Source organism: Caloenas nicobarica, chromosome 13 (assembly GCF_036013445.1).
Source record: "Caloenas nicobarica isolate bCalNic1 chromosome 13, bCalNic1.hap1, whole genome shotgun sequence".
NCBI lineage: Eukaryota > Metazoa > Chordata > Aves > Columbiformes > Columbidae > Caloenas > Caloenas nicobarica.
This window is the reverse complement of record NC_088257.1, coordinates 15,502,606-15,520,098: the sequence shown is the minus strand read 5'-3', so window position 1 is coordinate 15,520,098 and position 17,493 is coordinate 15,502,606. Positions and strand designations below refer to the sequence as shown.

General features: G+C 42.6%; 1 protein-coding gene across 1 annotated transcript in view; it reads left to right on the top strand.

The window, feature by feature from the left end:
* The window catches only part of RANBP17 (RAN binding protein 17), a 152,041-nt gene extending 137,671 nt beyond the window's left edge, over positions 1-14,370 (top strand). The window contains exons 26-28 of the mRNA XM_065643975.1: positions 7,754-7,852; positions 11,257-11,384; positions 13,936-14,370. Coding sequence (XP_065500047.1) covers positions 7,754-7,852; positions 11,257-11,384; positions 13,936-14,032 — 324 coding nt within the window. The 3' untranslated portion in view covers positions 14,033-14,370. The remainder of the gene's footprint in view (positions 1-7,753; positions 7,853-11,256; positions 11,385-13,935) is intronic.
* Positions 14,371-17,493: the final 3,123 nt, after the last annotated feature.

Below are 17,493 nucleotides of genomic sequence, written 5' to 3'. Positions count from 1 at the left end.
TTTCTCAGGAGCTGGAGACGAGAAAAGCAACAGCTCACGCTTGAGGAATTTAAAGATGGTGCACACTTTAAGTCCTACTGTCAGTCAAGGAGAAGACTGAAAGATCTGGACATAAGACCACTTAGATTCTTGAAGACACACTTGGTGGGAGGCATTGGTGTAGGTGAAACTGCTGTTCTCCCCTCCCAAGAGGATTAAATAAGCTGTAATTAGTCATTTGGTCAGAGATGCTGATCGCAGACACCGACGTCATCCTGTGTCACCTCTCAGAAGTGCTGGCCGTGCGAGAAAGGACAAGGCTCTCACCATGCGGACTGGAAAAAATGCTTCAGGATCTTCTTCTGAGATGAGACTGACTGGGTTTACAAAGACCTGAACCTCGCTGCCTCTTTACATACTGCTAAGAGCAGAGGGGAATGTGTATTAATTTTTTATAAGGTTTTTAAAGAGCTCAGCCTTCTCCTATGCCAAAGCAACCTGAAGTTTGTGTTATAAATGATGACAAGTTGTACATTCCAAAAGTCCCAGTTAATCACAGTTCTGTCATCTTTAAAAACAGCTGTAATGCTCTGATAGTCACAGCCGCTTGTTTAGAAATGGCTGAATCTTAAATAAACAGCTTAGGTTAATTTAAAATTATACTCTAGTATTTGTAACTGAAAAATCTCTGAATGCTACCAGCTAAAAAATGCAGATTAAGGGTTGATGTGACAATCTTAAATTATTCCAGCCTGAGGAGGTATAATTTGCTGTCTATCAGGGAGCACAGATGGATAGGCAAAAAGAAGCTGTGCAGATACGCGAGTTTGTAAACATCTGTCAGCTACACCAGATATCCAAATACAAAATCGAGCACTTCAGGCAGCGTGTGAGTATGTGACATTCAACAGAGGGTTTACATGAAATTCAGCACAGACAGAAGCAAGTCAGCACGCCCTGGAAGGTAATAATTAATGAAATGTATCCCCTCCTCCCTGCAGAAAGAGGAGGTATTTGATTCATCAGCCGTCTCCGGCGATGCCGCAGTTAACTGTTCTGCTTCCAGTGTTTAGGCTACGCAAAACTGCTCCATCCCATGAGACTTACCACTGTGCTATAGGTGAGTGTATAGCAGCCAGCTGCATCTCTTCTCCAGCCCACCCAGGAGCACCCAGATCTGATAGACCGAGTATCGCAGCCCTTCACATAAAAGATTCACATGCATCTGTAGTTTGAAAAGAACATGTTCTATCATGTCGGAATGTACCCTCAAATTAGAGGCAAGATATTAAAAATACTCTTTGCAAACACGCTAGTATAGGGCAAAATCTTTGGCTGTGAACAGCTCGTGTGCAGGATGGAGCTGCTGCTCCAGCGTGTTCCAGCTGTGCTGCAGTGACTCCCTCGTGTAGCACCAACATCTGCTTTGTGATCCTATCGACTGCTTGAAAGGCAGGTCACTGCTGGCTAAAGGTAGCAAATTCTGAAAGTACGCCTTAGCTTCGAAAAGTCTGCTTTGCACCACTGGTCTATGTTATTGTCCTATTAACATACCACCATTAATATTTTAACAGTGGAAAAAAATAGAAAACTGCAGTGGATGTGGCGTAATAAATTTCATGGGCATGTTGCAGGTGCTTCTCGTTAGCATTAAGTTGTCATCTTAAATGTATCCTTTTGAGTGTGTGCGCATCTTTCTCTTTCAGATACAAAGTCAGGTTTGACATAGGTTAGTACGGTGTTATGTTATGATTATTTCTGCTGGCTCATGATTTGGACCTACTTCAAGTGAATCTCCCGTCCTCAGCCCTTTGGCCAGTTCTGAAGACATATCCAGGAAAATGCCAAGCTCTGCGCTCCCTGTGACTGTTCCTTTTTCACATCTCTAGCCATTCCTCTTCCATCCCTTCTGAACACTGGGAGAAGAGTCCTCTCCCAGCAGGACAGGACACACAACTGATAGGAAAACCCTGGGAAAGATAGCCCTTAAATCATATTTCAGTCCATCAGCTGCAGGCATATAGTTCATGTGTCACCCAGATGGCTTGTCCTGACAGACTTGGGGGTTTTTCAGCCATTTATACCTTAATTTTTTCATGAAAGGAAGCAAACAGGCCGGACCCAATTGAACTATTCCAAATGGACTTAAAAGATTGGGTCCCTTGCAGTTTTATTAAATCTTGATAATTCCTGCAGCTTCTTTAAGCTTCAGCTCTTGAGGCATGAAATTTTAGTTATTAATGTTTATTTACTTAGATATATATTGGAAGTATGTATAAATAGGGTGAAATGTTATATTCTGAACAGGAGGAATCTGGCCTCTATGGGCTGGAAGAAAGGCTCAGTCTAAGGGTAGGTGAGGAGGCTCAGAGCAGAAAGCAGCTCTGCGGTTGCATTAGCCGGGTTTCATGGACTGCCTGTGTTGTCTGTCCTCTTCTCCCTCTGCCCTCCCTCCTCCCCTCCTCCTATACATGTGATAAAAATTAGCGATAGGTCGGGAGAGAGCGGGAGGGTGTGCAGATGAGAAGCTGCCGCGGTGGCACCCGGCCCGTCATCCGGTGCTGCGGCCGAGCCTGCCCGCGTGTGCTGGGACAACTCGGTTAAAGCTCTTTGTTGGTCTAACCTGACTTCATCATGCAGTGGGACTAGATGCATGATTCTTGAACTCTCACTTAACAGATTTGCTGTTTCCGACGGTTAAATATTTTTAGTTCAGGAATAACGGGCTGGTTCCCACTTCCATTAATAAATAAAGCCTTTAGTGTTCTTATTTCATCTGGAAATTGTGGCTTTGAACATGGAAAATATCAGTCTGAAAGATAGGCTTTCGAGTAAAATAAATATTTTAAAACAACAGATTAAAATTTAAGGTATTTAATAATATTGGAGCATTTAAATCTTCCTAATATTATTAGTAAATGATGATCCATTTATTGATACAGAAAGAATTGATGATGAAAGAACTGAGAACTCCAAAGGACATTTAAATTAGTAATCACAACTCCTAAATTTAAAGTGGACTATCTGAGGCTAGACCTATAAAAACCTAGCAAGTTTTGCACGCTAAACAATGAAAATCTGTACGGAAAAAAGGAGTGTTCTGGCCAGCCAAGTGCTTAGTTAAAAGCTGTGTATGTTCTTAGACCATTCTAAACCTTTTGTAAAGGAATATATACTGCTGTCTCTGGTGTTAACATACTGTTCTTTATGTTAAAATGTGATTAGTTGCAGCAAAATAAAATATTCATCCCAACATATGGGAGAGAGAAATGAGTTACAGGACCTGCAATAGTGCAAGTGCTCTCTTTAGATAAAATGGAGCAGCCAAAATAAAAGCCTTTTTAATGGAAAGGCAGCTTCTTTCCCACCTTCCTGTAGAAACAGTTTTCATAATGAGGGTTGTCTTGACCAACATTTTCTTCCTCCACCCAAGAAAGAAAAAGGCTCTGAAAGAAGAGAGGCTCTGAAGAATTAATCTATTGGAAGAACAGTTCTTTATTCTGGCCTGTTTTGTCAATAGTTCCTTTTGTAAAGAACAAACATGTCAGGAGAAACATTATTGAACCAGATCAAGTGATGCCCTGTGTTGAAGATAAAAGAGCAGAGGCAAGGCTGCTGTTTTGAACTAAGGAAAAAGCAGATTGCGTGTTCCCCCAGCCCCTTCCTTTTTAATGTCTCTTTCCCCACCTTGAGACCTTGTTTTCTGCCCGACTCGGCGCTGCCGCGGTGCTGCCAGCTGCCCTGCCTCCGGGGCAGCATCCGACAAGTCATTTTCCTAAAGCAAAATGTTTCCATTTCTTCCAATAGGATGTTTTCCACCTAGAAAACAAACAAACAAAAAATCCGTACGTTGGATCAATTCTGCTTCTGAGCTCTGTGCTTTGTTTTGCCGTTGAGTTGCTTTGTGGCAGAGGTGGAGCAAGGAGGGTGCTCTGCAACGTGGGTTTCCCTCTGACACCTACATGTGAGTCCAGCTGAACCCCACCAGCTGGTTCTGCTGCCCGGTAAGAGGGGCTGCAGGTCTCCAGAAACAGCGTGACCGGGGGTGGGTGATGGCTGGAAGGAGCTGAGGAAATTGAGGAGGTGCCCCAGGCTCAGCCTGTATCACTCTGGCTTTGCATAGACTTTGTTCCTCAGCCAGCCCCTCTGTAAAATGTGATGGTAATGCTGATGTATCTCAGTGGCACGCTTTGAAGCTAACTAACATCTGGGAAATCCTCTGCAGTTCTCAAAAGATTTGCAATAAAAAGGCAGGCAGCGCTGCTTGCTCAGGTACTGTGCTGTACTTGCTCTGGGGCTGCGGTGCTGGACAGGTACCTGCGCTCGTCTCCTCATTTTTAGAAATTATTGGGCAAGATCTCCTCTTCAGAAAACTGCCATTATCATTCCTGTATATGTTGCCATCATAAATACACGTACATGTGTGTCAGCAAATGAAATATGAAGAAGGCACATTATTTCAGAGCCTCCTCCAGAAGCTTGAAGAGTTTCAATTCCTTCATGACCTGAACGACTCCGGCGAACAACAAAAATGGGAATTTACATGGAGCTGTGTGTCACGTATCCAGAAATTCTTTCCTGCATGGGCTGACCTGCTTCTGGTTACAACAGCATCAAATCACTAATCGGAGGAGACCTGAAGGAGGGAGCTGAGGATGTCACTTGTCAGTGTAGGAAGAAGCTGTTCTGTGTGATGGGAGAATTAGTGAAATTAAACGAAAGCTTGCTGTCTCTGCTCGAGAAAGAGTTAAAGTCTGGTACATCGCCAGTAAATGTGCTGTTTGCTGAGGCGAAGCTTCATTATAAAGTAGCATGAGGCTCGTCTAGACGAGCTCTGTTGCCTTGCAGATGAATCTGTGCAGGCTGCCTCCCTTAGACAGAAGTTCTTTCCAGCAGGGATGGTCTCCGAGCGCTTGTTCGCGGGTGCAATCTCTCTTGGAGTGTGTCAGCAGCGCTGTAAAACAAAGAAGGATCTGGAATGCAAACAGCTTGCTGTAGGCTCATGCAGAAACAGCACGGGAAACGCAATATATGGAGCAAAACAAGGCGGCAGCAATAGTTGTGAGAAGAGAAACGTGGAAAACAGGAAAAGGAAGTTTAAGGCTGTTTTGGATTTTGGTGCCCTTCATCTTGGTGCAATTAGGCTCGGTAATTGCTGATTGTGTTTTGCATACGCTGTCATGCCCTCCTGACAACTTCCGACAGGTACTGGTATGACACATAGGATTGCCCCAATTTTATGTATGCAACTCTTAATGCTGAGCCATACACCTTGATTATTTTTTTTAATCTTTGCAGAAAGCGAGATGTCTAAGCTGTCTGCAAAGACAACACGATAGGATTCCAAATTGTCCACCTGTGCAAGTAATAAACTTGCATAACTTCCTGAGAGGCGTTAATCACTGTTGGGAGGGCTCACGGGCAGATGTTACAACCTTGTTCATATTAGTGCAGCGGTACCAGGAGTCCCAGCAGTTCTTTTAAACAGAGGCAACCTTGTGTAAAGGATTAGCTCTTGGTGGTGGTGTAACTGTCTAGTTTAATTGAAAGGAATGGGTTGGTCCATGAAGAAAATGAACATACACATGTCCAGGTATGAGACGTAGCTAACTCCTGAATGCAGTGCTGTTCCCTGCACGGCTAATGATTTCTAAAAGAGTTCTCTTTCATTAATCCTTAGAGTCAAATGTGGAATTAAAAATGTTTGACAGTTTCCTCCTTGTCAGAGGAAAAGCTTGGAAGTGGCAGAGAGGTTTTCACTGTTTCGTGTCCTGGTTGGCCAATATCAGAACACACAATTAATAGTTACTCTTATGTAAGTTGCTTTATATTGGCTTTGTTTTTATGAATTGTAACGTTCATCATATCCCTTGCTTATTCAGTACTGTCTGTACTACTTATGCACAGAGGCAAATAAGTGTTTCCCAGGTGAATTTTGGACATTTTGGTCTTCTTCCATATTTTTTGTTTTGCAGTTCATTTGCAATTCAGTAGCAATTCTGGGCTAGAGACACGCTCAGGAGTTGTTCGGTAAGCTGGAGTTTGAAGAGGCGGTTCTTTCCCTCTGCATCAGTTGTGAACTTGTCTCTGAGCAGGCCCTTTTTAGATTAAGCGTCACACTGAAAGTCATTCTACATGCACAGCACTTCTACTAAGAAATACGGGTATGTTAGTCGTGCTCCTCTGACTAAATCACAGCTGGAGTGAGTTTATTTAATTAATTTAAAAATGCTTCCATCCAACAGCTGGCTTTGTTACAAGCTACAGAGATGGAAACCTGAAGATTAATTAATTATAAGAACTTGCCATTATTATTCATATTTGGAAAACAAGCCCCTGTTAGTGCTTGTGCAGAGGGTTTGTATTGTTTGCTTTAGTTCCAAAGCAGTATAGAACTGGTTTTGTCCTATGAGTAATGGAAAGCAGTTTGCCTGATACATAAACTGTAAAGTCGGGTGAAGAATTGGCCTTTCCCTTGCCAGACTGCGTGTTCGTAACTTGAAAGCTCAAATAATTTGTGGATATCTCTGTTCCAGGTGATTTGTAGCACTAGGATTCATCTTTTTCATTTAGCGAAACATGCTGTTTGACTTGGCCTTGGTCAGTTATTACAGGCTGGTTTGCAATGTGGCAGCTCTCTGGAGACCCTGCTCATAGCTACTCATTGGCCTAGAAGAAAGGATTTAATGATTTTCTGCTTCCTCTATGTTTGGTTTTAGGGTGTAGATATTTTATAAATGTGAGTCAAACTATTTACTGGTGACATTTTACAAATTTTCACTCTGCTTAATCTCTGAGTAATGTTTTTAGGCTCATCTATGTTGTGGCCTTTGGCATTTTGGACTAACATATCTCAAGGATATCTTAGAGCATTTTATCTTTAAATGGATTCTGTAGTTATTTTGTAATTTCTTTTTACAAAAGTTGTACCAATCCCTAAGTAAGTCCTCCCCTTCCTAGCGATGCACACCAGAGGGTACAGGAGCACGGCAAGAGCCGATTCTCCGAGGGAGAACATTCCATGTGGCATTAGCTGAAGGCTCTGGTTACGTGCCAGCCCACGAGCAAAGTGAATTATGTACCTTCACTTTGGGTGCCAGTAGAACTTAATTGTATGAGTTGATAGATCCTGGTGCTCTCTAAAGTTGATGAAGTGGCTTTATGACTGCTCTAGAGCTCCATAAAGTAAGTTGGAGAAATAAAGTAAAATGTCTAAAATGAGAGGCTGGATTGCAACTGTGATGGAAATGGTACGGATTTGTAGACTTGTTGCTGTAATTAGGTTTGTCTTCATTGAAATAGGTAGTGCGCCCTTCGGATGCCCCGCAGTGTCGTGCACGAAGAAGCGCAGATGTGAGAAAAGGAGAATCTTGAAGAGCAGCTAGGGATTAATCTGAAACTAATCGAGATGACTGGTCACACGTCTGTTGCTCTCCTAGATGTAGTGTGACAACGGGGCAAATCTCTGTAGTAAAGTCAAAGCCTGTACCTTAAATTAACACAGCCCTAAATCGCAATTCGTATTTGTTTTAACTTCAACTTTGTCTTTAGAGCCAAGCTGTGACGTTCGTTTTCTTTAGCTTTCTTCACCTGGTAGTTTTGGTTATTGAAATATTTGTTGGGAAGAATGACTTTTGTAATACCATGCTCATATATGAAATCTCAGTGATTTCAGCATGGTTAGTAAAGGTTTCATTAATTTTTCCTTCTCACGACATCACACAGTATGACAACAGTATCCATATTCTTGTAAGTGGTCTGAATTTTCTTTCAGATGATGTCGATCCTACTCAACACCATCATTTTTGAAGACTGCAGAAACCAGTGGTCTGTGTCAAGACCGCTGCTTGGACTGATACTTCTCAATGAGAAAGTGAGTATTTAAGAAACTCCGCCAGATCCACTCTTCTTGTGCTCAAATAGATGAAATAATTATTTCACGTAGAACAAAGCTACCTGTTGCCCTTCAAATTCCCCATCTCCTTCCTTGGGAACAGCAGGGTTCAGCTCCTGTACTGTATGGGCATTTTACAGATTGGTTTGCAGTGGCCAAATGGCTTCATTTTGCTGAAAAATCCTCTCAAACCCTTGCCCCAACTTTTACACCCAACCTTAGATCATGCAAGTATATAATTAACCCTTTTTTAATAAATTCTGTGTCTTCGCTTTTTCCAGAATTAAGCAGGAATAGAAGTTACACAAGCTCATCTGGCTTTTAGATAGAAATATGAAACAAGAACACTGTGGAAATCGCATCAGAAAAATTGCTTCCTAGAAAAATAGTTAACCAATTTCTTTTTCTGAAAGGTTTCACAGGAACAACTAGCTTTGGGGGGTATTATCTGAGCGCTTACGCTTAAGTACTCGCATTGATTGCAATTTGTATCGTGTGCATCTGTGGCAGATTCTGTAAACCAGGAAATACTCTGCAATTTGCCCTTTCAATAAAATCTGAAACTATGAATTTGGATATACCCATCATGTTTCCCTGGTGACTTAATAGAGACAATATTGTCTGAAATGGAAACCATCTGAGTAAATGGATGCGAGTTGATCTAAATGTGTGCATTTTTTGTACGGCAAGGCATTGTTTCTGAAATAGTGACCTGTTGTATTCACCATACTTCAGAGCCAGCTCTAACTTTATTCTGAATTGCTTTATCTCTTGGGCAGTCACAAGCCTCAGTGTATTACTGCTTTGGAGAATGAATTGTCTATACAATAAGAGGGTGCTGGAAAAAAATAAGACACTAAGATTAGCAGCAACTGCATACATTAAAATTCAAACTGAAATCCCAGCGATGGAAGGAAACTAATAGAAGAAGAAAATATATCAGGAAGAGAAGCGCTGTCTCATCATTCACCTGTGCTGAAGGATCCAATTTTAGCCATATCCAATAGCACTGTCATTCATCTTCTTGGTGTGTTATTGTGATTTAAATCCAAGCTCTATAAGAGAGAGCAGTTCTTTTAAAATGATTGAGAGGGAATAAGGGCAAATTCAGTGTTTAGGAAAACTTTATGACATCACAATATTATACTTTACAGATGGAAGCAATATTTCCTACTTTGGAAGGAAAACTAATCATTTTCTATCTGCTCTGAGTCACTGCATCATTATAAAAGTGGGAAATAAGTAGTTTTGTGCATTCCCAATCTTGTTCAGGACGACACTTTTGTTTATATAATGCTTCTGATTTATAGTGTTTAAGTATTAGCCTGACTACATATTAATTATGTGGTTTTGATGCTTCAGTATAAGAAGAAATTAAATATTTCACTTGAAGATAAAACCATGGAGCTGTAAATCATGAGGAATAAATTTGTGACTGGCAGAATATTCTTTTTACTGAAATTAGACTAGTTCTAATGATTATGTGTTTTGCTTAGCAGACGTGGATATGTACAAGCACCTTTACTTACGAACAAGCCTTACATTTCTTTTGGAAGGGTGGAGAACAGGAAATAGAATTTACAATATTTGTATTGCCCCTTTTGCGTCAAGGTTATTTATTTTTCATTCAGAAAAAGTAGGACACGCACTTATATATGGCTGTAAAAGTCATCTTTTCTTGGCTCATTTCAGTGCACTGCTGGTTTGTTTATTGGAAATGGGTTCCTTTATTTGAGGTAGGGTCTCTGTCTCTGCAGTTCCTGAGATGGCAAGCACACATTTATCATGTGTTACTGCTTGTTCACTGCTTCTTTTGTTTTAATGAGATCTTCTTTGCCTGTGATTCATCTCAAAATAAGGCATCAGGTTTACTAGGGGACTTAGGGCAATCGGGATTTAGACATGCTTGCACCAGTAGGGGTAATTATGCCAAAATGAGCATTGTACTCAGAGTCCACCCTAAAGCAATGCCGGATCTTTTGAGGTGGTGTCAGCTCAGTATGAAATGCAGGTGGCTCCGGACACTGTTCCCATACAGAAGTTAAATCCTCATGGCAAGAGGTTGGCAGACGGAGCCCTCTGTACCCCGAGAAGGTAGCAGCAGCAGCTGCATCTTGCCGCTGGCCTTCAAGTGAAGCACGCGGGCGGTGGAGTGCGCCGGCAAAAGGTGATGTTAGTGCAGGGAAGCCCTGGAGGCCCCAGGGCTGAGAACGGCTCCTGCGTGTGGAAACGCCGACGCCAGGAGAGACGCTTCGGGGGATGCCGTCACGGTAGCGGCCGGCAGGGATGTTCTTCCTCGCTGTCACCCCAGGATGCCGCGAATACTTCCCATTATGGGCTTGACTGAAGTTCTTGGAATGCCTCTTTTCTAAAAACAACTTGTGTCACTGGACAAGATCTCGGGGTTGTGGCCTTCTCTACATTGAACTCTGCATTTGTCACCTCGAGACGGGGCTGCTGGGAATGTGTTTGCCGCAGGCAGATAATTCATCTTTCACACCAGCTCCAGGTGATTTCCAGTTTAGAGTTCCGAAGTAGTTTGGGAGCCAGCTATTTGATCAGCTGCTGCCTCCGCTGCCGGTCCTGCTGCAGCGGTCACCAGAGACGTGGAACACAGGATGTTTCTGGTTTGAGAGGAACCGGGTTGAGGGCAGGTAATTTGCCGAGCAAACGCTTCCTATAATCCTGTTGAGTTGTCAGGGCTTAGCAGTAGAGTGCTGTGGTTTTACTACATTTTCTTCGATTATCCCATTTTTTTTTCATCTGTGCAGGAGAGCTGTAGTTTTGATGGAAAAGTTGTGTATTTAATTTGAGATTTGTTTAAGGTTTAAACAGCTTTAAACCTGTTAAACGTCTTAAAAAGATCTAGCAAACAGATCACAGACTTCTGTCCTTTCTGACACTCCATATGACACCCTACGAGTTACATTAACTTCAAAAGTCTACTAAATTTTGCATACTGAAAACCGATTTTCATCCTACCTTTAACAAGTTATACGCCTGAAATTTGGGGAATACCAGCACTATTATTCTTGACTGCAATATCAGACTGCTCAGAAACTCTGCCAGGTACTTGGGGCACAGGTTCACCAGGATGGTTCATTCTCCTCTGGATAATTGTATGTATCAGTGCTTCTAGCATGGATGTGCTTACGCCCAAGGCCATGAGACTTTGACCGACACAGCGAATATAATAAAGACTAAACAGGATTATGTGACTTGCTCGGCTGCAGTAGTAGGGTAGTGGGTAGCCCTGGATGTCCCCTCCTGTTCAGTATTTCTAGACTGAATCTAGTTTTTTCGAAGGTGATAAAAAGTTCTTTTTTTTAACTAGTTTAAATTTCCAAACCTCATTTTTAATATTCTCCTCTTTGCTTTCCTAGTACTTCAGTGAACTAAGGGCAACCTTGATAACCAGCCAGCCTGACAACAAACGTGAAGTCCTGGACCAGTGCTTCAGGAATCTCATGGAAGGAGTCGAGCAAAACCTTCTGGTAAAGAACAGAGACAGGTACGTTCATAACACATAAGAAAGCTGAAAGAATGAAAGGCAAATGGAAGCTTTAACTGGAAGAAAATATAACATGGGAAGTATTCCAGGTAGCTTTAAACTGCAGTTCCTTTTGAAAGGAAGAAAATATCCTATCAAATAATTCATCCCTACACCTAACAGAGCCTGAACATTTAATAATTACGTATTTTCTTGGTCAGAAATGTATTTCCTAATTTAGTCCCAAAGTGCCAGGCTGCAGCTGCTGCTTTTTCACTTGGGAAAAACTGCCTCATTTCAGCAGATGAGCCACAGAGATTCCTTTTTCCAACCTGAAGCCCCTCTGATAAAACACTCACTGCAGCCTCCAGCGGTGCTGTTGCTCTGACAGAACCTTTTCTTGCTGCTGTCGGGGTTACGCAGCTGCTTGTGAAATGCCAGAACGAGATGGGATCCAGTGGGGCCACTTCCATGTTGTAGATAAATGAGGCAAGATTTTTTTTTTTTTAACGTGAATCACAAATTTGCTCAATCTTGGCCTCATTTGAAGAAGAGAATAGAAGTCTTCACAAAAGAAATGTCAAGTTCGTCTGCATGTGATGTTCATGCTGATGTTTTATTACTAGCTAGCTGCATTTTCTCTTCCTGTGCATTATTCAACCCAAGCAAACCTTGAAAGTTTAGCGACACAAGCTAAATTGAGACTGTGGAACTTCCTGGAAAGCTTGAAACAAACTGGAAGGAGCCCTGGAGAGAAGCGACGGCTACAACCATTTGCTGATCCTATTTCTCTGACTTAGTCTCTGTTCGTTGTCTGAATATTTCATTGAATTTGTTTAATTGTTGATTAGCTTTGCATTAATTATGGTCTCCACTGTTTTGTTTCACTTTCCCATGAAATTTTGGTACTACATGTGTAAGTTCCTTATGGCCTAACTGGATGATTGCCAGAGACAGGGGCGTTTGGAAGCAAACCCAGAGAAGCACAGGGATCACATCGATGGCGCTAATAAATCAGTTGGATTTGTATTATGGATCAGCAGAAAACCTGGGGAAAAGGCAGGGAGCCACTGGGAAGCAGGAGAATGTCTGTTCAAACCGAGAAAAACTGAGCTGGCAGTGGCGGGCTGGAGGACGTGGTCTGACCTTATTGCTGTAAATGCCAAGGGGAGTCGTTTGACTCAAGATTTTAGAAAAAAGAGAAGAAAAAATGAAAAACAGAGTAAAACTCGTTCTTCTAACTAGATGGTTTTTTAGTTCCCTATCTATTTATGTATCTTGAAGGCAAGAAGCCCCTAAGATAACATTGTTTTCTGAGAACATACTTTGCTGTGAGGTTTCTGTGAGCTGCCCTGTTCTGCAAGCAGCCTGGGCGCAGGGGGCCGGGGGGGCTTTTCTGTTCTCAGCTCTTTATTTGTAATCCTCAGACTTATTCTGTGGAACAGGAGGCTTCTTTTAGCTGTGATTGTTTAAAATTGAGCAGAAATCGATTTCCATTAGTAAGGAAATAAACACAGACGCAAAAAATTATGAATAGAATGAAGAACGAACTCATAATTGCATCCTGTATTTGCACACACTGCAAGCCCCGGTTTACCGCACATACCCGTGAAGTACCGTACGGTGGAGACAATTGGGAAGGGTTGTTGCCCCTGGTCCTGCAAAGAGCCCTTTGGAAATCCCATGGGTTTCGCAAGCCCCTGCCCACCAGCCCTGTGCAGGAACGAGCCCCGAGGAGCCGTTCTTCAGGAAACTTTATTCGCTTCGCTATAGCGAGCCAGCAAAGTCTGACGCAATCGAAGCGAAGAGCATCGAGGCAGCAAGCAAAAGAACATTTGAAAAACCCTCAATGCAGCGTGCAATACATGTTTCTGACATTTTAGGTCATTTTTGATGTGGTTTTGGGGTTATGTTTTGGGTTGTTTTTTTTTTTTTTTAAATCGATGCATGAGATGTGATAAATGGTAATTAAACTCTTCAGGTGAGGACAAACCGAGGCAGCGGACGAGATTTGGGCTGTGGTACAAGCTGAGTCAGGGTTGTCATTCGGTCTCGGGTGTGATGCCACCGGCCGGACGTCACGTCCTTCACCTGCCAGCAGACAACGGTTGGGGAATATTGTTGTGAGTTCGTTCTGTGCCAGATGGGTGGTGGTGCCGCTGTCACCGAGCCAGGCTGAACTCTGACACCGCTCCGGAGGGAGCGCGGTGGGGCTGGGGGAGCCCGGCCTCGGGGGCCATCTGGACACGTCCCAAAGAGCCCTGGGCTGGAGGGACCCGAGGCACGGGAGATGGAAAGGTTTCTCATTGCATACATTTCCCAGCTGACTTCTAAAACGTTTCGCGCTGTCGGTGCGCCGAGTTGGTAATGCTGCCCGCGCACGTTGATACGCTCTTTGTTATTCCACAGGACCGGGTTTTGCAGGCACCTAGTGATTTTGTTTGTGAGTTTTCCTCTCTTTTTCTCTCAACTTAAACTTTCCGTTGTAGTTATCCTTTTTGCCGATTCCTGAAATACATCTCTCGGTATCAGGTTCTCCTTTAACCAAACGTCTGGGTTCTCTTTCGCCCAGGTTCACTCAGAACATGTCAGTGTTCCGAAGAGACGTGGCCGAAGCTCTGCACGGCGAAGGGGCCTCGGATCCCAGCGCTTTAGACGCCATGAGCTGACAATGACTTTGGAAACACTAACAAACCAACGCTGAAAGTTTTGGGACCCTCTTATATTGTTAGATAGATTTTTGACCCTTGTGAAAACTATTTTTTTAAGATATCTTCTGCCTTTTTGTATCTCTGGCCTAAACGTGAGGATTTATAACGGCAAAAGCAATGGGAAATCAGCCTTAGTTTGAAGAACGTTTTCAGCCTTTCTTATCAAAATTTGTTATCCTGTTATTTTATCTTTCTAAAATGGTGTAGAAACAGTACTTAACCAAAGAACAAAATAAATATGCATTCCTTCTAAGCTTGTATCAGTTAATGATTCTCAGTTTTATACATAATAGTAAATAATATCTCATGAATGAAAAACTCCAAGCTCACTCTGACTGAGGTCTTGCTTGTTTGAAAATGAGACGAAAGCCAGTACAAATTTTATATGACGTATTTTTGAAATAATAAAATGACTATTTTTCTACAAAATGTTATATATTTCTTCTCAGCACTGGCAGTTAATGACAGTGTGGACAACAAAGTAGAAGACTAAAAATGAGCATTTTGGGCTGTAAGTATAGCAAGAAAATTTAGAATATTGCACATAACATAAGAGCTAATGGAGCAAGCATTAATGAAGAACTGATAATATTTTAATTTCACAAGTACACATTTTCCGGGTCTTTGGACATTGAAGAAAAAAAAAAACACAGAAGAAAATAAAGTTGTTAAGACAATGTATAAAAAGAAAAAAATCTATCCACCACTACAAAAAAGAAAGCAGATAGTTACAGAGAGTTATGGTCCATATTTAAACGTCGTGTGGCACAATGAAGATGAACGCTGCATCCAAAACAGCAAATTCAGCAGATTTGTCTCCGCCTCTCAGAGATTGTTAAGTTTGGTTTGTTCCAGAACAAAATCCTCCTCCAGTCCGAAGCTCACGCTCTGATTTTGTGGGGAGCAATTCATACCATTCCATGATGGGCAGGAGGTGCTGTGTTGGCTGAGGAAATACAGAAATTAATTGAAACAAGATCTGATAAAAATTATAACTATTTAAGCAATAAGCCAATGAGTTTAGAATGTAGAAAAGCCACTCTGTGCAAACTATTGGAATTGGTTTTGAATTGGGTTGGGTTTTTCTTCTTTCTTGTGTAAATAATTGACTTTATGTGTTTTTCGTGCTTGCTTACATTTGCGTATTTAGTCAAATTTCAATACTGTTCGTGTAAGAATGGGAATTTTTATTTGTGACCAACAGGGAGAAAGAGTTCATACCCATATTTGTTAGAGCTTTTTTCCAGTTTTTTTTCTTCGCAACTCTTTTCCGCACATTTTTAAATTGCAGGAAATAAACCTGAAAGGAAGTGACTTTATTAAGCAGTTTTCTGTTGACATTTAAGCTCACCTGGAGCAAGTATTTAATCTGCAGCCAAAGGCTCTGATTTCCAAGAGTGCTGAGCGCTTGAGAAAATAATCAATCGAGGCGACTGAAGCGCTGCAGATTCGGGGTGTTTCTCACAGGGCTCATGTGCCGAGGTTTGTAAACTCTGCGGAAAGCGTGTGATTGTTACCAGCACATCCAACGTGTGTGAATTAGTGCAGCCGTTCGCTCTCCATTTCGGTCCTTAAAGGAAAGTGGAATGTGTGCTGCTGAGTCAGATTCTAAAAGCTGCAGAACTCAACTGTTGGAGGCGCGTGCGGGTCGCCGGTGGCTGGGACCCGGGCAGGGGTTTGGGACCCGGGCAGAGGTTTCTCTGTGTCCTTACTGATGCTCTGTGCCAAGGTGGGTGCCACCTCCTCGCTGGCCGTAGAAACCCTTCACCTCCATGCGGTGGCATTAACAACTCGGGTGAAAGCTCGTGGGTTCTGTGACTGTTTGCTTTGTCATGGTGGTGGAAATAAATACTGGTTGCAAACCAGCCCGTTTGCTGGTGCCATCGGCTGCTCTGCCGAGTGTGGGGGTTTGGCACATGGAACAGGAGGGGACGTGTGTGTCCTCACAGTTTGGCACTTGAACTTCAGGGCAGCTTTAATACACGGCTGCTGAGAGTACATTTCTGAAATTTCCCTTCCAACACATCCCTTGTTATGATGTATTAGTGAGGTTCTACAGAGCATCTCACAAACTGGGCAAACCCCAGGCGTGTATTTGAGCGGCGTTTCAACCTTGGTTGACAGTAGACAACAGGAACTTACTTAGAGTAGCTGGTCGCGTAAATAGGCTTGCTTTTAGGTTAGGAATGGATGGCAGAGCAAACAGAGACTGTGTTTTGTGACTCCAGATTATTTGTTGAGAGTCTTTACTGTCAGCTTTTTAAAAGGGTGCTGTCAAAGGGGGTACAGCCCAGAATCCCGTGTTTACAAAGCACGTGTAAGCCCTTATACTGGTTTTCTTAAGACATAATTGCCTTAAGGGCATTGGATATTTTTCCTTTTAAAAAGAAAAGTGGCCAACAGTGGGAAAGGAAACATCAGCAAGGAGATGCCACTTGGCCCCCGAGTGATTTCATCTCAAGAAACCAGTGCGAGCCTGAATGATGATGCAAGCAACGTGGTCTGATTCTGCCCCAAATGCATGTGACATTGCACAGTAAGCATTATTACAGGTAAGTGTCTGTCCCTCCACGAGGGAGAGCAAACCGTCCCCAGAGCAGCCTTGCACAGGTCGGGCTCTGCCTGATGGAGCGGGCAAAGGCAGCTTTTGGGGAAAACATTAAACTTTTAACACCCTGCCCTGCTTGCATTACGCAGCTTTAAAGAAACTCAGCCACCGGTATATGCACACCTTACAAAATAATTCCTTAGACTTGTTAATGTTTTATTGTAGTACGAGTTTATGATGACAGCAAACCTTTCAAAGCGTAGAGGGATAACATGCTTCCTTGCTGTATTAAAAAATAATGTTAGTGTAGATTTTATGTACTGTAGTTTAGGCTGCTGTTAAGAGGTGCTTCTTTGACAACATTCTTTTTGAGGTTTACAGAAAGCATAATAAAATATGTAAGTTACATTTCTACAAACAAAAGCCATAACATAAGTTATTTATAAGCGTGAGATCCAAACAGTATCACGATAAATAAACCTTAATGGATACCTGCGGCATCCATCCTAATGTGATTTGCCCAACGAAAGTCATATTTAGTGGAAAAATCTGGCAGCAGCTGCATGTTGGTATATAAAATAAGAATAAAAGAGGGAAGGAAGGCACGTTGAAGCACCGGCTGCTTTCCCTGGTTTACGCGCAGACCTGCGGTACCTCCCAGCCTTCTCCGAGCTGGGGCTGGCGCTGCTGCTCGGGGACACCAGGTGTCTTTGCATCTTTCGGGGTTTGTCCCCAGTACTGGGACACTCCCCATTGGCTTCACTACAGCCTGATTTTTATCAGACAGCAGAAAGTAACTGAACCCCCTCTGCCTGTCACCCTCTGTGCTCTCTTCCCTTTCCCAGCGCTTCCCTCGTACCCTCCCCATCTC